The 17,037-nt window shown below is 41.1% G+C and overlaps 2 protein-coding genes across 8 annotated transcripts in view; one reads left to right on the top strand and one right to left on the bottom strand.

The window, feature by feature from the left end:
- Nucleotides 1-1,487: 1,487 nt before the first annotated feature.
- On the bottom strand, nucleotides 1,488-9,439 carry dnajc11a (DnaJ (Hsp40) homolog, subfamily C, member 11a). The gene is made up of 16 exons (XM_086212585.1): nucleotides 9,312-9,439; nucleotides 8,288-8,417; nucleotides 8,067-8,140; nucleotides 6,838-6,939; nucleotides 6,603-6,722; nucleotides 6,385-6,507; nucleotides 6,197-6,270; nucleotides 5,915-6,104; nucleotides 5,747-5,832; nucleotides 5,519-5,635; nucleotides 4,706-4,861; nucleotides 4,515-4,584; nucleotides 4,212-4,269; nucleotides 3,195-3,337; nucleotides 2,730-2,859; nucleotides 1,488-2,085 (listed from the first exon to the last, which is right to left on the bottom strand). The coding sequence occupies exons 1-16, from the start codon at nucleotides 9,381-9,383 to the stop codon at nucleotides 2,060-2,062; spliced, it is 1,671 nt and encodes a 556-aa protein (XP_086068711.1). The 5' UTR covers nucleotides 9,384-9,439; the 3' UTR covers nucleotides 1,488-2,059.
- A 1,750-nt stretch (nucleotides 9,440-11,189) lies between these two features.
- The window catches only part of camta1a (calmodulin binding transcription activator 1a), a 306,871-nt gene continuing 301,023 nt past the window's right edge, over nucleotides 11,190-17,037 (top strand). For 5 of the 7 annotated variants that reach the window (XM_086213436.1, XM_086213432.1, XM_086213435.1 and 2 more), the window contains exons 1-2: nucleotides 11,190-11,390; nucleotides 14,853-14,954. In XM_086213436.1, the coding sequence (XP_086069562.1) occupies nucleotides 11,366-11,390; nucleotides 14,853-14,954 (127 nt within the window). In that variant the 5' untranslated portion in view covers nucleotides 11,190-11,365. The remainder of the gene's footprint in view (nucleotides 11,391-14,852; nucleotides 14,955-17,037) is intronic. The other 2 variants (XM_086213431.1, XM_086213433.1) reach the window with 2 other exon arrangements.

The following is a 17,037-nucleotide window of genomic DNA, read 5'->3' as shown; positions in this document are numbered from 1 at the left end:
CCTGCAAAGATGCATACTGTCCCAATGGCTACATTGAATTTAAAATATAGATGTTAATAAAATATAAAATTCTAATTATCAAAGTAAATTCAGTAATTGTTAACAACAGGTTGTGACATTCCTGTATGCGATGGGAAAAAAAAAAGTTTAAAAACTACTCTCTGAATTGTTTTACTGCTCTCATTAGGTATGTTGTCAGTGTGACATTTTTGAAGCAAATTTGTATCAAATTTACACTTAAAGGGTTTAAACACATCGGTAATATGGTAACAGTGCCGAAAACACCAACAGCTAACACTCAAATATAATGGTTAGAATTAAAAAAAAAATCACTTTTCAAATAAACCTGCTGCTAAGGATATAAGTATTTCAAATAAGAAGCTGGGGAAAAATATTTTTGAATTTTAAAAACAAATGTCTTTCGAGTGTCAGTGGAACCCAGTGTTTTCTCATTATAAGGGGAGATGGTAATACCCTGCAGTTATACTCTCCTGAAAGCTGTCATCTTTTCTAATACCGTCATGTTCACTTGTTGTCACCCAGTGACAATTACTAAAGCCTTTGTGAGGGAGGCAAATATTGTATTATCCGTTTTGGCTTGAAACTCCAAAGACATTTTAATTGTATTGATCATTTTTGAGGGGCGATAATTCATTAGTTACACTCAATCATCAAAGCATCCAATTATATAATTTCTTGTATCCTGGGAAAATATTGATAAAATGGAGTGGCCTGATGAAGAAATTGGCAAACTCAATTGATGAATGGGTGTGTCATGATCTTGTCATTTTGTCTGCCCTCGGAGCCTTTTTGGAAAGGCACAGAAGGAAAACAATCTCTGGTCTTGTAATGTTTTCAGAGCGCACACACACACACACAAATTGTCTGGTAGAGAACATAGTTGCATGCAGAATGAATGTAAAATGACTCATTAACTCGGTTTGATCCCCTGGATGGGCAGGAGGAGAATGTAGGGGAGCAGCACTAAATATTGATATTTATATTTCAGTATATCATGTGGCCTGCCATGTGTCTTGCATCATTTCCTATGTATTTGTTCTTTAAAGGTTATGGGGCACACTTGAGCAGTCACCACAATGGACGAAATAAATAGATAACCACCCCCTCCCACACAAACATACACACATACATAAAGTCACAGTTATGATGAATGATCTAGCAATATTTCAGCCATCACAGAAATATGTCACTTTATCCTTGTTGCCACAGTATTGTGGTGGGTACCCACAGATGGGTGGAATGCAGGGTAAGAATTTTGCCTTTGAGGATTGAAAATATTGATCTAATCACACTTCCATAACTCAATAACACTACGTTCAATATTTTCCTCTGTCACAATGTGAAGTAGCGTTTATCTGTCAGCAGGATCACACCAAAATTATCTGCCGCATTTTAATAAATACCTATGTCCGACCAAGGGATACCCCATAATAGTTTCTGGCTAATCCGGATCAGGGTGCATTATCCAGGAATCTGGAAACTTTATTCAACATCACATGATAGAGATTTTTCTGTAGTATGTCAGGAATTTTTACATCTTTTTTTTTTTAAATCAGCAAAATAATGATGATATTTTGTTTCACAGTCATAATTAAAAAAAAAAACAGTATGAGAGACAGATTTTTTAATAATATGGCAAATAAACAGAGGTGCATTCAATTTCAATTACATAGGCACTGCAGTTCACGTACAGTACGGTACGGTACAGTACATAGAACTCTATCATATTTTATAAGCCGCACCAAAAATAAATGGACACCGCAGAGACAGAGGACCCGGAGAATAAGATAATAGCCATTGATTTTGGTGCCACATTAGAATTTTCAGTAGGCCACAAACTTGTCCATGCATACTGAACTGGGATCAGTCCAGTCTGTCATGCGTTTAACTCCCTTCTGCATATTTGAATGAACAATATAAACAAAAAAGATAAATGCAGGATATCTGACTAACAAGGACTGTAATCCATGTAGTATCTAAAAAAATCCTTCTGTCAAACAGCTGACAGATTGGTAGGTTTTGGTCAGCGGAGGAGCTCCTATGTGTCGGTGTCGATCCTGTGAGCTGTGAAGATAAACGAGAGCATAAAAAGTCAGTGATAACACTGTTGCTGGTGAATATAGATAAAATACTTAGGATGCAATGCATGTCAGTTACTTGTCCATCTGAAACAAGGACAGGTTACATTTTTAGAGACAGTCTCTGATCTAATGAGTCATTTACCTGCACTGAAGTAGTTTAAAGCGATACTTCACCATAAAGTGTAATTTGCCTTTCAAGTACACCCCTCATGCATTACGTTTTGGGGACTTTCGAAGTCAGAAAACACCGGCCGTGTCTTATTAGCTCGAGGTGAACGGAGACAGAATACAAACAGGAAAACTGCCAAAAACATTAGGAACTCCATAACTCGTCGTTCAATAATCCACCAAACACTTTGACTCGAGCTGAAATGAACAAAATAGGGCACTTCTGAGTGTATATGTGTATAAATATAGGATACAGTTGGCATTGTCTGATGTCACCTAGAGGTCATACAGTGAAAAAGCAGGTTCAAAATGTCAAACTGAGGAATTGAAAGGGTCATTACAATTTTTTTTTTTTTTTTGTTAGTGTAAAGTAACGCCTCAATACAACGATAACAGGAGACTAAATTTCAACCTAAACCCCATGTGACAGAGTCTGCGCTGTTAGCCAAAGCAACTTACATTGCTTTGGTATCCTGAGTGGTTCTGTGTCTCCTGACAGGACCTGATGCATGACTCCACGGAACTGATACAGCACCTTTAGGCTCTTCTCCTCCCCTACACAGGGGTCGTAGAAGCCGGGGAGTCCTGACTAGAGAGACAAAGCAACATCAAGTACAAACCATAAATGCACAAGTTCATATATGCCCATTATTTGCAGTGTGTGCACTATATATGATAAGGAGTGTAACAATTATTTTATCTGTATCAATTAAATAGCAAATAATCCTCATGTGTCGACCACCATATTTGAAATTTACTCGTACTAACTCCAGAGTGATAACTATTTTTAATATATAAATGTATTCATATCTTAAGAACAAGGAATTGATGTTACAGTTTATCAGGGGGTCCATCATAAATTTGAAATGTAGGTTTTGGTTATAATCTGCAAAATGGACACTGACGCCGGATTCATGTACGTACCTTTGTGGCCTCTGTCAGGATAAGCTTTGAGTCTTTCACCAGACACTGCAGTGGCACGGTCACATCGATGACCTTTGCCCTCTCATGCTTTCTACTGTTGTCTGTCACAAACTTGCCATACCAGGCATTGAGGATGATGAGACCTGATTTAGAGAGAACGAAGTGTCAATCAACTTCATTTGAATGTTTCAAAAATGCAAAGAGGTCATGAAAATTGTCACAAATAAATGGATTCGACAGTCGGCGCTGGGTTTTTAGGAAAAAGTGCTATGAAAAGTCCAACATAAAGCAGCCAACGAACATTTATTAAATCCATTTTGGGATAAGTTAACAAGAACAGTATTTTTCAAATGTGCCACAGGCAAGACTGTTACCATCTGATGGATTGTAGTTTACTGAATAAAGAAGAGCAGCTGTGCATCTGTTACTATACACACCATTATTACTTTGCAAGTGCACTAACAAGTCTATGGGACCTCTGCTGATGCTAAAATCAAAGCAGCCTCTACTCTGACAGTTTTGTAAGCCAATTATCACACGCCAAACTCCCCAGGTGGAAATTATACTGTCCGCTGAAAGCTTTCTGCTCCTGCACTTATCAAAGGCAGACCAAAAAGCTCCAATTATCACCAGTCAAAATAGAGGCTGGAGGGGCATTAACACATTCAATTTAACTTAGTAGTTCTCGATTAACTATTTTAACCCCGTTTTAGAAAGCTATCCATCTCGCCACAAAATCACCCTGGACACTATTTAAAGCTACTGTCCTCTACTACAAGGAAAGGCTTTAGTTTGATGGGTGAGCTGGTAATTCAAAGGCAGCCGAGAATTAAACAGTGGCGGAACTTTTCCGAAAAAGGACAACTTTGCTTTGTTTCATATCATGAAATATGAAAGGCGCCGCATCTCAACATTCAACCAGACATCAACGTCTGAGAATCTAAGGGAATCGAATAGTTTTAAGACCTGCTTAAAAAAACATTATGCTGAAGATAAAGTCCCCCTTAACGATCTTACCCATTCTAGACTCCTCAGCCTCAATAATCCTGCGCACAGACTCCTGCATGAGCAAGACCTTTGGAGATGAAAAAGGCACAGAGGGACAGAGAGAGGCAGACACACAATGAGATTTCATACATCATATGGATTATACTAATGAATGTCACTAAGACTTTGCACGTTATCTAAGCCCATCTCAGCCCGTTTGTTACTGCAACTTGTAGTATTTCTTTTCACTCCAACACAATACCTGCATCTCTAATCTTAACAGCGTACCACAATAGCAGATTTGCATCACGCAGAGGCTTCTAAAGTACTCACAGAAGCTTCTGCCTCCTGTTTCTTCTTGGCTATGTTAGAGGCCGAGAGCTCCCGCTGTTTCTCCAAATCTCTGTTGAGTGAAAGGATAAATAGAGGAATAAGATGAGCTCTTCAAACTCGGCTGTAATAAAACATGCAGCATTTCTCCCAGTAACATTTCTTGCATAAAACAACCAACTTAAATTTCTTACTGTTCCTTCTGGGCCCTCATGTAGGGCCGAATAATTAGCTGCTGCATAGCGAGGTAGAAAACCAGTGGTCCAACTGTGGCATAAAATACAGCACTAGGCAAGAGTTGGTCGGTCAGGTGAATAGGGAAGAAATACGTCTGGCTGGCTCTGTTTAGTCTGTAGAGAGACAGACGGAGAGAGAGAAAAAGACAGAGAGGGAGGGAGGAAGAGTTGGTTTCATTATTTATATCTACATGGCCACAAACTGGAACCTAAATTGAGTACTGCATGAAATGTTTGTAGAAAGTCCTGTCTGAAAATACTAAGGAAGACCAAAGTATTTAAAATAGGTCAGAATACTGCCATCAAGGAGGTAATGTAATCAGTGCGCTTATCCGTCTTTGAGTAGGATAACGTAAAAATTATATGACAGATTTCCACAAAATTGGGTGCAGGGGTGTAGCACAGGTCAGGAAAGAACCCATTTAATTTTGCAGCAGATCTGTTGAATATCGTTAAGTGAAAATCAAATTTTTTTTATTTTTTTTTTAACAGGGTTTGGCTGACAGCTTTAGTCAGCTTCGATGATGTGCCCTCTAGATGTTTTTCCGATGTGATATGTTGACGTCCATCACTGGGCGTCCAAAAATAAGTAGTAATACGCTGAATATGTACGTGCTTTGAAATTTATATGTGAGACAATCTAGCATGAAAATAACTTGTCAAAAATGTTCACTGGTTGAGATGATGTAACATCTGGAGTCCAGAGGGGATCAAGGAAAACCCTCTGAAATCTGCACCAACCAGGAAACTAGAGCAAAGGGCTGCACTTACTTGATCTTGAGGGAGACGCCCTGGGGCACTCCCACCCTAACGGTGGCCCCGAGGACGCTGTGGCGACTGATCTTCCTCTCGGCGCCGTACTCAACCACAGTCCCAAAGACACCTGATCTGCAACAAAGAGACACAGTCACTGCCTCGCTACCTGCAGTCACACTCTTTAGTTTGATCTTGATATAAATGCAAGATTACAAAATGTTACATTGCTTTTTGACAACATACTTTACTGAGCCTTTAATCTTCGTCTGGTCCTCATCCTGGAACTTGTACTGGTAGCTCATCATCATAAATGTGTGAGGAATGCCGAGCTGCAGGAATGATCATGTTAGCTCCTTTGTGACAAACTGTTTATTCTATGGTGTCTGTTAATTCTAACTATTGGCTGCCGACCTGCATTGTGAAGGTAAAATGGCTGCTCTTTGTGTCCCTGACGATGCTGGTGTTCATTGAGGACTGCATCCCCCAGCGCCACTGCAGGTAGCCCATAGTGTTCTCGTCTAGGTGACGGGCCAGCACCGTGGTAAAATCCGGACGCACACGTCGGGATGAAAACTGGAGACCACACTGAGCTGTCACAAAGCTGAGACAAAAAAGAAAAAAAAAGACAATTACTCATTTGTTTACCCCGTCGTCACAATACCGCCTTTTTTCCCTGCATAGTTCTCAACATACAGGCGAGGCGTCAAGTTTCTGAACATCTTTAGTCCAAACAGAGGTCCAAGTGTGTCTCCAGCACCAAACTCCAGCTATACACACACACACAAAATAGATTTTAACACTTTTTTTGCAAGCAGGAAATGGAAGTGAGCTACTTAAAGTATAAATGACAAAATGTGGATCCCAGTATGAGTGCAGCTTACCTCCCCCCAGCCCTTAGCTGAGGTGACTCGTCTCAAGGCCAGGTTGATTGTGCCGCCTCCATTTCCGTTGTGTGTGGATAAGGAACCAGACAAAATTGCTGTGTCAGTGGTGGTAAGAGGAGCCTGCAGGAGAAGGCAGTATTAGCTCTTTCTGTAGAGCTACTCAGATTTAACGCAGCTTTATATAATTTCATCTTCTCTGGATCAGTTGTTTTTACCTCTATAGATTGTGATATGTGCATCCTGTTGATCTCCACTTGTGGGAAAGCCACGTCGTCATAGTCCTCCTCATAACGATCAAAGAGGTCCCTGGCATCGATGCCCACGCTAATAGTTCCCTGCCAATATGTTAAGCACAAAATCCAACAGTAATTGTTAATGTAATTATATGCGCAGGATGCCTAATGTTACCATTAGTTCAGTCTGAGGGGTGCTATCCACTCCTGAACACACCTTCGGGTTAGTCCTCTGCTGAAGCCTTCTCTCCTCTCGCTCCCTCTGAAGACGCTCATACTCTTCTCGAATCTCTGCTGGTGTTCTTTTTCTCTCCACCACCTGCAGGAGAAAGATATGACTTGAATGCAAGATGACAGAGGGAGACATCTCGCTCGTATTTTACTCATTTGTCTTTTTTTAATATGAAGTGTTGGTAAATAAATCAGTGGTTTGAGTAAATCCAGAGGAAGCAAAAACAGTTCAGGGATTAAAAAAAAGGAATGGGTCATGGTACTGAATGGAGGCTTCATGCTTATTATACTTAACTGTGGTTTGTACTCTCTGATTAACTCTGTAGTCTTCCAGTAAAACATTCTAATCAAATCAAAACTGTAATAAGATTAACTATGCAAACAAATATGTGTGCACATCATTACTTCTCACTAGGTGTTTCTATGGGCACACTGCTCGGTAGAGGTCTGAGTTGCATTCCTATGGTAAATGGACTCCATTTACATAACGCTTTTTTTACCTTAGTGGCACTCAAAGTGCTAACAATGTCATGTGATTCACACACACTCACACAGTGATGGTGAAGGCTGCCATGAAAGGTGCTAACCTACTCATCACTAGCAATTATGGGTTCAGTAACTTGCTAAAGGTCTTTTCCACATGATCACCGGGGTGAGGATCGAACCAGCGACCCTTCAGTTACTAGACGGCCGCTCTACCCCTGAGCCACGCCACCTTACACTATGATGGGCAAGCCCTTTATAAATCATAGCATTGTAACATATTTTGAAGGCTTGAGTGACATCAGTAAGTTGCGTAATCACTTTGCAAATTCAGATCTTTTTTATTTCTGACAAAAACCAATTCAACAATCTTGAGGTGTCTAGCTCAATAAATATACACTTGTTAGAAGCAAACATGTTTTCCATTAAAATAAATCCTGGAAAAGAACTTTTTTTTTTTTCCCTCCAGATTATTTAAAAGTAGCCATTCGTGGTGAAGGTCAGCAAGACAAAAAAGATCTGATGGGATGTGTGATGATGCATACTGTTGTGTTTTGATTTTACTGGGATTGTACTGAAGCCTACGTCGATTAGATTTGCAGGTACAGTGTTGTAAACCTCACTCCACAACTTAAGAGACACAGTGGTGACAAATGACATTTAATGTAATGTGACGGCCTACTCGTGATTTGCTGGTCTCATGGATTGTAGCCACAAGAGTCACTGACTTACCTCCCATCCTTCAACATCGAGTCCTCGCTTGCCATAGATGTCATAGATCGCTCGTGCCTGTGGGTCACTAAGCACTAGAAGGAAGATTTATCACAAACAATATGAAGTGTCATTTAGCCATAATTCCAAACATGCTACAGTAGGTCATCAGTTTCTCAATTCCACCCCGTGTGTGTAACTAAACAGAGAATGAACTACATGACATCAAAGCCTTTCCTCACCTTCATAAGCTTCATGCACGAGGTTAAAAAGCTGTTCTGCTTGTCGCTTTAGCTCAGGATCCCGATGTTTGTCCGGGTGATACAACATGCACAGTCGCCTGTATGCCGCTTTCAGCTCATCTTGTGTTGCCTGGCACACGAAGAGGGAAAACGTTTGAGTTAAAACTTTTACTGACAGCACACCAATGCAGCTGAACTGTCTTGTTTCCCGACACAAAGTCCTTAAGGCCATCCACAAGGTTGTAAAGTCCTTTAGTTTATTTTTAATTATTTTTGTGTGATTGATAGATATATTATAATATCCAAAGAAATAAAATCTAGACCAAACAGTCAAATTCCATGCCTGGAATTAGTGACATGTCTCGGTTTGTGTTTTACAGAAGAAAAAATTACATTCACAGACAATTTTTATCCTTTACTTTAATTCATGATGCTTGTCACGCTTACAATATTGATGCTTTGTGCACACGGTAGCCCAGCCCACCAAAGCAGCATGCTTCTACACCGTATGGTGCTTTTGTAAAACTTCAGTAGTCTATCAACAAATTATTACCAAACTAAAATTAAGTACACGTCATAACCAAAAACCTCAAATAATGTAGCGCGTATTTAATGTTTAATAAAAATTAAAACCAGTTGTGCTCACTCGTGCCTGCATGAACATTAGCTACCTAGCACTATCCACGAAACACTAAATCATTCTTCCAAAACCGAAAGTGCCTGACAATTATCTGTAGTTAGCCCCTGGATTAGAGCAGCAACACACGATAATCTGGATTACTGCGTTGATCGACAACTCCTTTTGATAAAGTCGTAAACCAACAACCTGTTGTATCCCACATGAAGTATCCAGCAGAGAAGTCACAGCACAAGAATCAATGTCGAGGGTCACAAGCTAGCAACCTAGCCCACGCTAAGTAGGAATAAACACGTAGATAGAGCATAATAACTTAATAAAACTGACAGAACGGCTTCTACATGACGGAGCACAGACATTTATTCACATTGCAGCGGTTTAATGTACCTCTCTTCTGACATTTAGCAGGGAATAATAGTCATCACTGCCGATCTCATCATCGTCCAAGGCAGACGCCATGTTTACACCCGGTCATTTCTTCTTCTCGGTGAAATTAAATCAGGCACGGATGTATATGCGCATTCTGTCGCCTCCTGCTGTTGCGGATGACTCAACACAACACTTCGTTATTTTTCCTTGCTCATGATAGTTTCAGCGTGCGTTTTTCATACTGAAGTGTTACAATATCACCAATTCGTGTTTTTGGCAATTGCCCATTGAGTGGAGCTGAGATATTCTGATTTTTCTGCGAAACATTTCTGGCATAACATTCAGAGAGATGTTTAAAATACTGCTGCTTACAACAATTTCATGAAAAAGTAGTGCTTTTAATGTTTATATGCGAATGAAAAATATATGTATGACACTTGATATCCACTTGTAGATTCAGTTTCGATATAATTATGCATATCTACTGTTAAGATGAGGATAATGCCTGCATTATTCAGAACTTATATATCCGACATTATACGATTCTACAGAGTTGCTTATTGTTTGCTTCCTATCCGCAAACAATTAAGACAAAGGGCGAGAAACCCACACAATCACATTAGGTCTTTCATTAGTTTATTACTTTCTGTGCAATAACAAAGCTGTTGGCTGCACAAGAGTAGCAGAGGAGCTGTTCTTTCAGCACCACCAGCTCAAACTGCATTCCAGCAGTGATGGTCTCCAGCCTGTTATTACAGGGTGAAGGCTCTCCTTAAGTGCTGTAGTTGACGAGAACGCCATAAGCAACATGTATTACGTTCAATGATCTATTTTTGCTTGTAGTTTTTAAGGCAGCCATATTGTTGTCTAGCTGAGGTAACAACGTAAGGATGGAAGTTGAAAACCTTGCTGGCAGCTGGCGTCGGCACCTCCATTACCTAATGTTATTACTGAAGTGTTAGGGTGGAGACTGGATCCACCTTCAATACACAAATGTTGCATTTAGGGACTGTTTGTTCTCTCTAGAATCACTGAGCAAATTCAGGCTCTCAAATGCAAATTTACATGCCACTGAACAGGCATTAGAAGGATGAAGGCATGACAGGGAACACCTTTTGTGAGGTGACCTTGGGTGTCATGTAAGACAAGTTTTAATAAAATGTATTGTTGTAAGTAGTAGTTGTAGTAATAGTATGACATTACTTTATAAGAAGAATACATATAAAATGATAATAATTCCACCTGAAGTATGTTCACAAATTGTGAAAAATGTAAGCCAAATTTTATGTTTTAGACACCTTTATAAATGCTGGGTTACAAAAAAAAGACAACGTACACATGCATACATACAAAGATACATAACAACAGAGCACAATAAAAGCAAGGCATCATAGATCGATACATTTTTTTTATACTATCAGCTGGAGAAATGGACATTTATAACCTTAAAACACAAAATGGGGTGGGGAAATGATTGTTAAAATGACATTAGTTTTAAGTTCTTATAAGAAACGTCCCTTTTGATTTGCATTTAATGACATCTTCCTGAAGGCAATGAAACGGTAAATATAGCCCACTAAAAAGCCGCTAAGGGATGCTGTGAGGCTGCTTTGTGTCACTCAGGAATGATATTGATTATTCAACGCGGAACAACTTCAGTGGGACGCTTCAAAAACAAGCAGTCACAACTGAATTCGTTTTAATTATCATAAAAGCTGGTGCGTAGCCCATTGAACATGAACTAATTTCAATGTAATCACCACCTCTTTTTTTTAACAAAGTATCATCACACACACACACACACACACACACGCACATACACACACACACGCACATACACACACACGCACACGCACACACACTGGGTGCCAAGGTGAGGAGGGGGTGAGAGAGATGTGTTTGTCATCCCGGAGACTCTCCGTCAGTCACCGCCTCGCAGCCAATCGTAAGTTCGCCTCCTTCGGACGGACTCGCCGCGTGCTCCTCCACTCCCTCCTCGTGCTGTCCTCGCCGTGCACGCGCGTGGTACCCACGGTCGTGAGGAGGAGGAGGATGTTGCGCGTGAAGGGGAAATGGCTGCCGAAAACAAGCCGGAAGGTAAGAGAAATATAATAGGATTAATTTACTAGTATGACCGCCGTGTGATTTCGGAGCCGTTGTAACTCGGAGACGACACACGCGAGGGGACAAGTGGAGAAATTTTTTCGCCGGAAAACGGCTCCGCTGTTTTTTTCTCTCCCTCCGAACAGGCAGCTGAAACGTGGAGACATCACCTAGCCAGCTAATATTAGCTTGCTTTCTAGCCAGCTACTATTCCCATCGTAGCCTACATCCAGAGCACGCCACGGGGACAGATGGGCAGCGTGCTCCAAAGTACCGCGGTCGCCGTGTGTTTTTGCTCGGGATGCCCGTCTAACGGCGAGCGGTTCAAGTTGTTAACAACAAGGCTAAGTTAATGACAACATGTCATTGGCAACTTCTTCTCTTATTACACAGCTTTCGGAAGAGCTTTCTGTCAGCGCGACTGCCTTCACCGAGCGCTATTTACGGCTTGTTTTTATTCATTTAAAAACATATACAAGTTCACTATATATATTTATATTTTTTGGCGTCTTTCAGCTCCACCTCCAAGCGCGTTTATTTTTCTTCAACTGAGTCAGAAAGTGGCACATTTCTTTTGCTTTTTTAAAATCAGTGATTGTGTTTCCTAAAATTCAGTTGGCGTAATAGTACTTGGCCTATATCTGGTGCGTTGTAATGCGTTGGAAATGAAATGCCATCACACCAGAGGAGACAGGGAGGATGGAGAGCAGGATCTCCAGCTGCCTGCCTGCCCATTTTACACACACACACACACACACACACACACACACACACACACACACACACACACACACACACACACACACACAAGGACAAAAAAATGATGACTTTGTCGGCCAGATTATTTCACAGGGCTCACTAACTTCAAATGAAACCCGATTAGACTCTCTTAGAGGAATATTATAATGCAAAACATATCATATTATCAGAGATCTGCTCCTGTACTTAAGAGATATTTGGGTGAGGAAGGAGGCTTAAAAATGTGAAATATAAGTCAGCTCTCTATATTTAAGAGTTCTTGAACCAGAGCAGGTTTTTTATTTCATGTTTTACAGGGGTGTTATTCTCATTGTTTCAACATAATTTACTGAATTTCCTGGAGAATACTGACGCTTGTGAACCTGTCATGCCTTTTCAAATTTATTTTTTATGTTTACATGAACATGAAGTTGTCGAATTAATCGCAAACTTGGAGAGGCTGTTTTTTGTTTTGTTTTTTGAAAAGCAGAGTTTAATGATAGGTCATCAATTATGTACGTTACCCTACAGCATGCTTATTTTTTTCTCTATAAATGTGGGTTTTAAAAGAAAATGCATGAATGTGTTGACCGTTAGAGTCAAGCAAAAGAGTCACCCTGAATTAAAAAAAGAAGAAATTGGAAGAATAAATCCAGAAAGAGAAGGGGAAAAAAAGACGTCTCGGTCTGGTTACTCAGCTGCTCGTGAGGTACAGGCTCCTAAACCGAACAGACTTCTGTCAGAGTTTGCTGTCAGTAACTTCAAACACGTTTTGATGTGAAAATTACTTTAATGTTTCAAGTGAGCGTAAACAAATTGTCCATGTGAGGGGAGACGATTAAACACAGGGAATTCAGCTGTTTGAGAGTCAGTGTGCCAGCTGATAAGCAGACTCCCACCAGGGGGTGATGTTGAGCTACAGACGCTGATTTAACATGTGAAGGATCTGTCTGTGGTAATGGCAACAAAAAAAAAAAAGGAGAAGAAAAAAACAAAACCCAAAAATAAATAAATAAAATAAAGACATCTGGTTTTATGATAGTAATGACTTCACTGTGCTGTGTAGGCCGTACACGTTCATCTAGAACTAAACAAATAGGCTCCGGTGGTTAATTGTCTCCAACACAGGGAGCTCTCTCTGAAAACCTCCACTTGAAAGTCCCATCGCTGAGCAGGTTAAGTTATTTTCAGTGCTCCCTTGAGGCCGGTCAGTGGGAAAAGGAGAGGAAGAAGAGTAGAGAGCCTCAGAGCTTCATGTGTGTCGCATGCACACTCTTAAGTCCTGTGTCCAGTTTAGTTTGGGTCATACAGAGCCAGCTTCTAATCTTTACATAACACGTCCCTGGATGTCAGGTAGCTGCTGTGAGAGCTGAACATGGTTTCCTTAACCTTTTGTCCTTGTAGATGGAGCTCGATCCGATCTCTCTTAGTTGTTTGGCAGCTCGAATGATGGCCCGTAACAACTGAGGGCTACATCTTGTGTTAAATCCAGAGGCCATGACCCAGTCTCGCACGCTGGTGTAATGTTTACATCCTGGGGTCTCTCTCTCTCTCTCTCTCTCCAGCCTGACTGATTGTCAGGGCCCTGGGGGGTGTCTCCCCCCCGCACACACACTCATAAAAGGCACGGTGGGTCCGTTATTTTAAGCACAAACCCTGGAGGGCATTGAAAAGACAGGCGAGATATGTCTCACACTGAGACTGGTTGGGATAAAACTGCAGCCGTATGAATCTGCAGAGAGCTGCACAAGTTTGACAAACAAATGAGACGTTTGCAACAAGCTGCTCTGACACTCCTGCAATATTGGGACTCGTAGAGAAGGAAACACGGTGTTGAAGTACAATTTTAAAGTGGAGTCACGATACTGACTCAGCTCAACAGCATTGACACTTAAGGTCAAACATGTTTGCACTGATACGATGGAGGTGCTGACACACTAAACTCACACAGGTGTATCACATAAACTCCATACAGGTAAAACACTGTCCGGCACAATCATGAAATGCTTTTTAAATCTCGGCAATCTGGCCAGTAGCTTCAGCTGAGCAGAGAGGAATATTTATCTTTTATTTTCGAGTGAATGCCGTTAAAAAAAAAGTTTCATGATGTTATCATTTCACTCAGCAAAACATCAAGTAAGCACGCAGTCAGCCATTAACTTACAAAAGTGCTTGTGCAGCAGTGATATAAATATTTCTTTGCTGTTTTCTGAAGAAGGATGAATTTAACCTCTTCATGATGCTGGACGATGTACTCCCCCACTTTTGTGTCGAATCAGGATGTAGCATTTTAATTGAATCAGCGAGGTGTGGATGGATGGGACCCCCGTCTGATCTGTGGGTGCTGAGACGTATCGTTCCTAATGTCCGCCCGGCTGTAATAGACTTTTACTGACTACTTTGTGCAGCTTTCACTGATTGATTGTATGGATTTTATTCCGTTTACCTTTTGACACATTAGGGAACGTTCTTGACCCATATCAAACTGGAGCAAAGCCACAGTGACCCCAATTATGGGCCGTTTTTCTTGTCAGGGCGAACAATATTAAGTCTATAAAGAATGCCAGTGTTTTAAATGACAAATTCACTGTGATTTATTATGATTGCGTTTTGTGTTTTCAATGTATTTTACTGTCTAGCTTCTGTTTGCATGGGGAGGTGCACAGGCTGCTTCTTTTCCTCGATTTTTTTCTCTACTTTTCTCTTTGCCTCCTGAAGGACTGAAGAAAGTTCGTAATCCGGATCGAATGTACAGATCAGCAGTGTGTTATGCTGGCCACGGTCCACCTAAGAGTATCAGTGATGACACAGAGACGAACAGTAAGAGTCAGTTATTAATACTGCATTGCCACTCCAAGAGGCCACTACATGGCCAATCTATTATTCATTCATCGATTCATTTATTTACATCTTGATTTCATCCGTCCCCATGCCCCCTCCTCCTTTTTATTCTCTTCCAACACAACACCTCCTCCGGCTGCTCTGTTGATTGAAGTGTCTGCTTTACGGGATCACGCTGTCAATAGCTGAAGTGTTGTCGTTAACCAAGAGTGATTGTTTCAGGTTGAGGCCAGGGGATCAGGACCTGAGCGGACCCTCAGAGAGAAAGCTCACAGTTTGAGCCATCAATTATGGCCCTCCTTTTTGTGCTTTTCTTCAACCCGGGGAAAAAGCCCCCCGCCAAAGTTCACAATCTGGCTCTAAAAACCGCGAAATCAAACCCTATAAGACAAAAATACTGTATATTTAATTTTCCTTCAAATAGATAAATGTTTGCCTCGCTATTACATGTTTTGCTATATGAGAACTGTACTTGGGGCGAAGAACAAAGACGACACAACATCATAGCTTGGCTTTTCATGACTTGTAAAAACAGCTTCTGTGGGAATTGCTTCAGCAAACTTACAAGTCTGTGCACCAGTGCTATTTTCTCTCACCACCAAAACAAATCAGTTAGAAATATAGGCCAAAGTCTTGGGTTTTTTTGTTGTTGTTGTTGTTTTTTTATTCGTGAGGGATTTTCCCTTCATTCCTCTTTGGAAAATGTGTCTGAATTTTAGCCCGTGTCCTTATGCAGTGAGAAAGTGTCTTCTGTAAGGCAGATTGTTTCTCAGTAAAAAGGAGCCCCTTCATTGTTAATGAATGCACCAGTCTCTCTGCTGCTGTTGATCTAGACTAGAGACTGCGTAATTAAGTGCGCTCATGTATTGTCATTTCTAAATGGAGAGTCTGAAATCACCCGCAACCCCTTGTTAGAGTCCTCACTCGATATCTGTCACTGCTAGAATGCTGCTGCACCAAATCTTTTTTGGTGTTATTTTTTTAAGAGAGTGTTTTGAAATATTCAGTGGCAGGGGGCTGCTTGTGCAGATCCATGAAACAGGGACGCAGCCTGTAACAGGGACATCGTTGATAGACTTTTGTGTTACCTCCTCATGTGTGACAGCTGTGATAGACACTATGTTTTGCCAGTCTTGCTTTTCCTCCTCATGTTATTGCGTGGTATTACAGAATCCTGTACCCATGTCAGACTCCCTGTTAAATGCATTCAGCCTGGAGGTTTTTTTTCCCCCCCTGCCTCACCCGGACACTGTGTAGCAGCAGCAGCAGCTCAAACAGGCAGGTAAACCATTGATCTGAGTAATCGTCTGAGTAATTGTGGGAGTAGTTATGATAGCTACAGATTCAGGCTTTTGTTTGTGTGCATGTGTAAGCAAGAGGGAGAAAGTGAATGGAGAGTGAGAGGGAGGGAGAAAGAGGGAGAGAGACCTCACCTCTGCTCTCCTTGAGATGGGATTTTTATGGATGGGTGAGCTTGGTGAGGGCTGAGAACACATAAAGAGTCATTTTCAGTTTGTTGCAGGCAGTTAACCGTGTGTGCATGTTTGTTGAACTTCCAGTAATGGGCCCAGACTTTTATTTTTTTCAGCTGTTTGACTTTTTGACATCCTTCCCTGATTATCTTATATTACGCTATACTGTGATAAGCACTCCCAGCCATGTAAACAGCCTGATTGTAAACAATGAATTTTGCCACGCTACGCACGGTGCATTTTGTTTTGTGATGAAACAGCTGCATAAATGATGATGTCCTGCAAGTTCCAACTCGCAGGCGGACTCTTTATCTTTGCCGGTGTTGGTAAAAAGCGCTCTTTGTTTCTTTTTCCAGCTGCTTTTGTGTGAGTTGCAGCTCCGACATCCATCCTAGATGCTAGAATGTTCTTGTTGTAGTGCAGCGACACCACGGTGAGGCTCTTCAAGTCCTTTACTTGTGAGCAGTTAATAACTGCATTGTGTTATCGAACAGAACGTAGGCCGAATGATCACGATAATTGGTTTCACAGTCATACACTAACGTAGTGGTTCTCAACCTGTGGGTCAGGACTCCCAAGGGAGATTAGTT

The sequence above is a fragment of the Aulostomus chinensis genome, chromosome 9, assembly GCF_037954235.1.
Source record: "Aulostomus chinensis isolate RoL2024-O1b breed Wild chromosome 9, RoL_Achi_v1.0, whole genome shotgun sequence".
Lineage (NCBI taxonomy): Eukaryota > Metazoa > Chordata > Actinopteri > Syngnathiformes > Aulostomidae > Aulostomus > Aulostomus chinensis.
The sequence above is the reverse complement of the archived record's forward strand: the minus strand, read 5'-3'. Positions and strand labels throughout refer to the sequence as shown.

Coding starts and splice junctions, on each gene's coding strand:
- dnajc11a (XM_086212585.1), bottom strand. CDS start 9,383: ATGGCGTCTGCCTTGGACGATGATGAGATCGGCAGTGATGACTATTAT. Junction 5,636..5,746: donor AAGATTAAAGGCTCAGTAAA/GTATGTTGTCAA, acceptor TCTTTGTTGCAG/ATCAGGTGTCTTTGGGACTG. Junction 4,862..5,518: donor GGCGTCTCCCTCAAGATCAA/GTAAGTGCAGCC, acceptor GTCTCTCTACAG/ACTAAACAGAGCCAGCCAGA.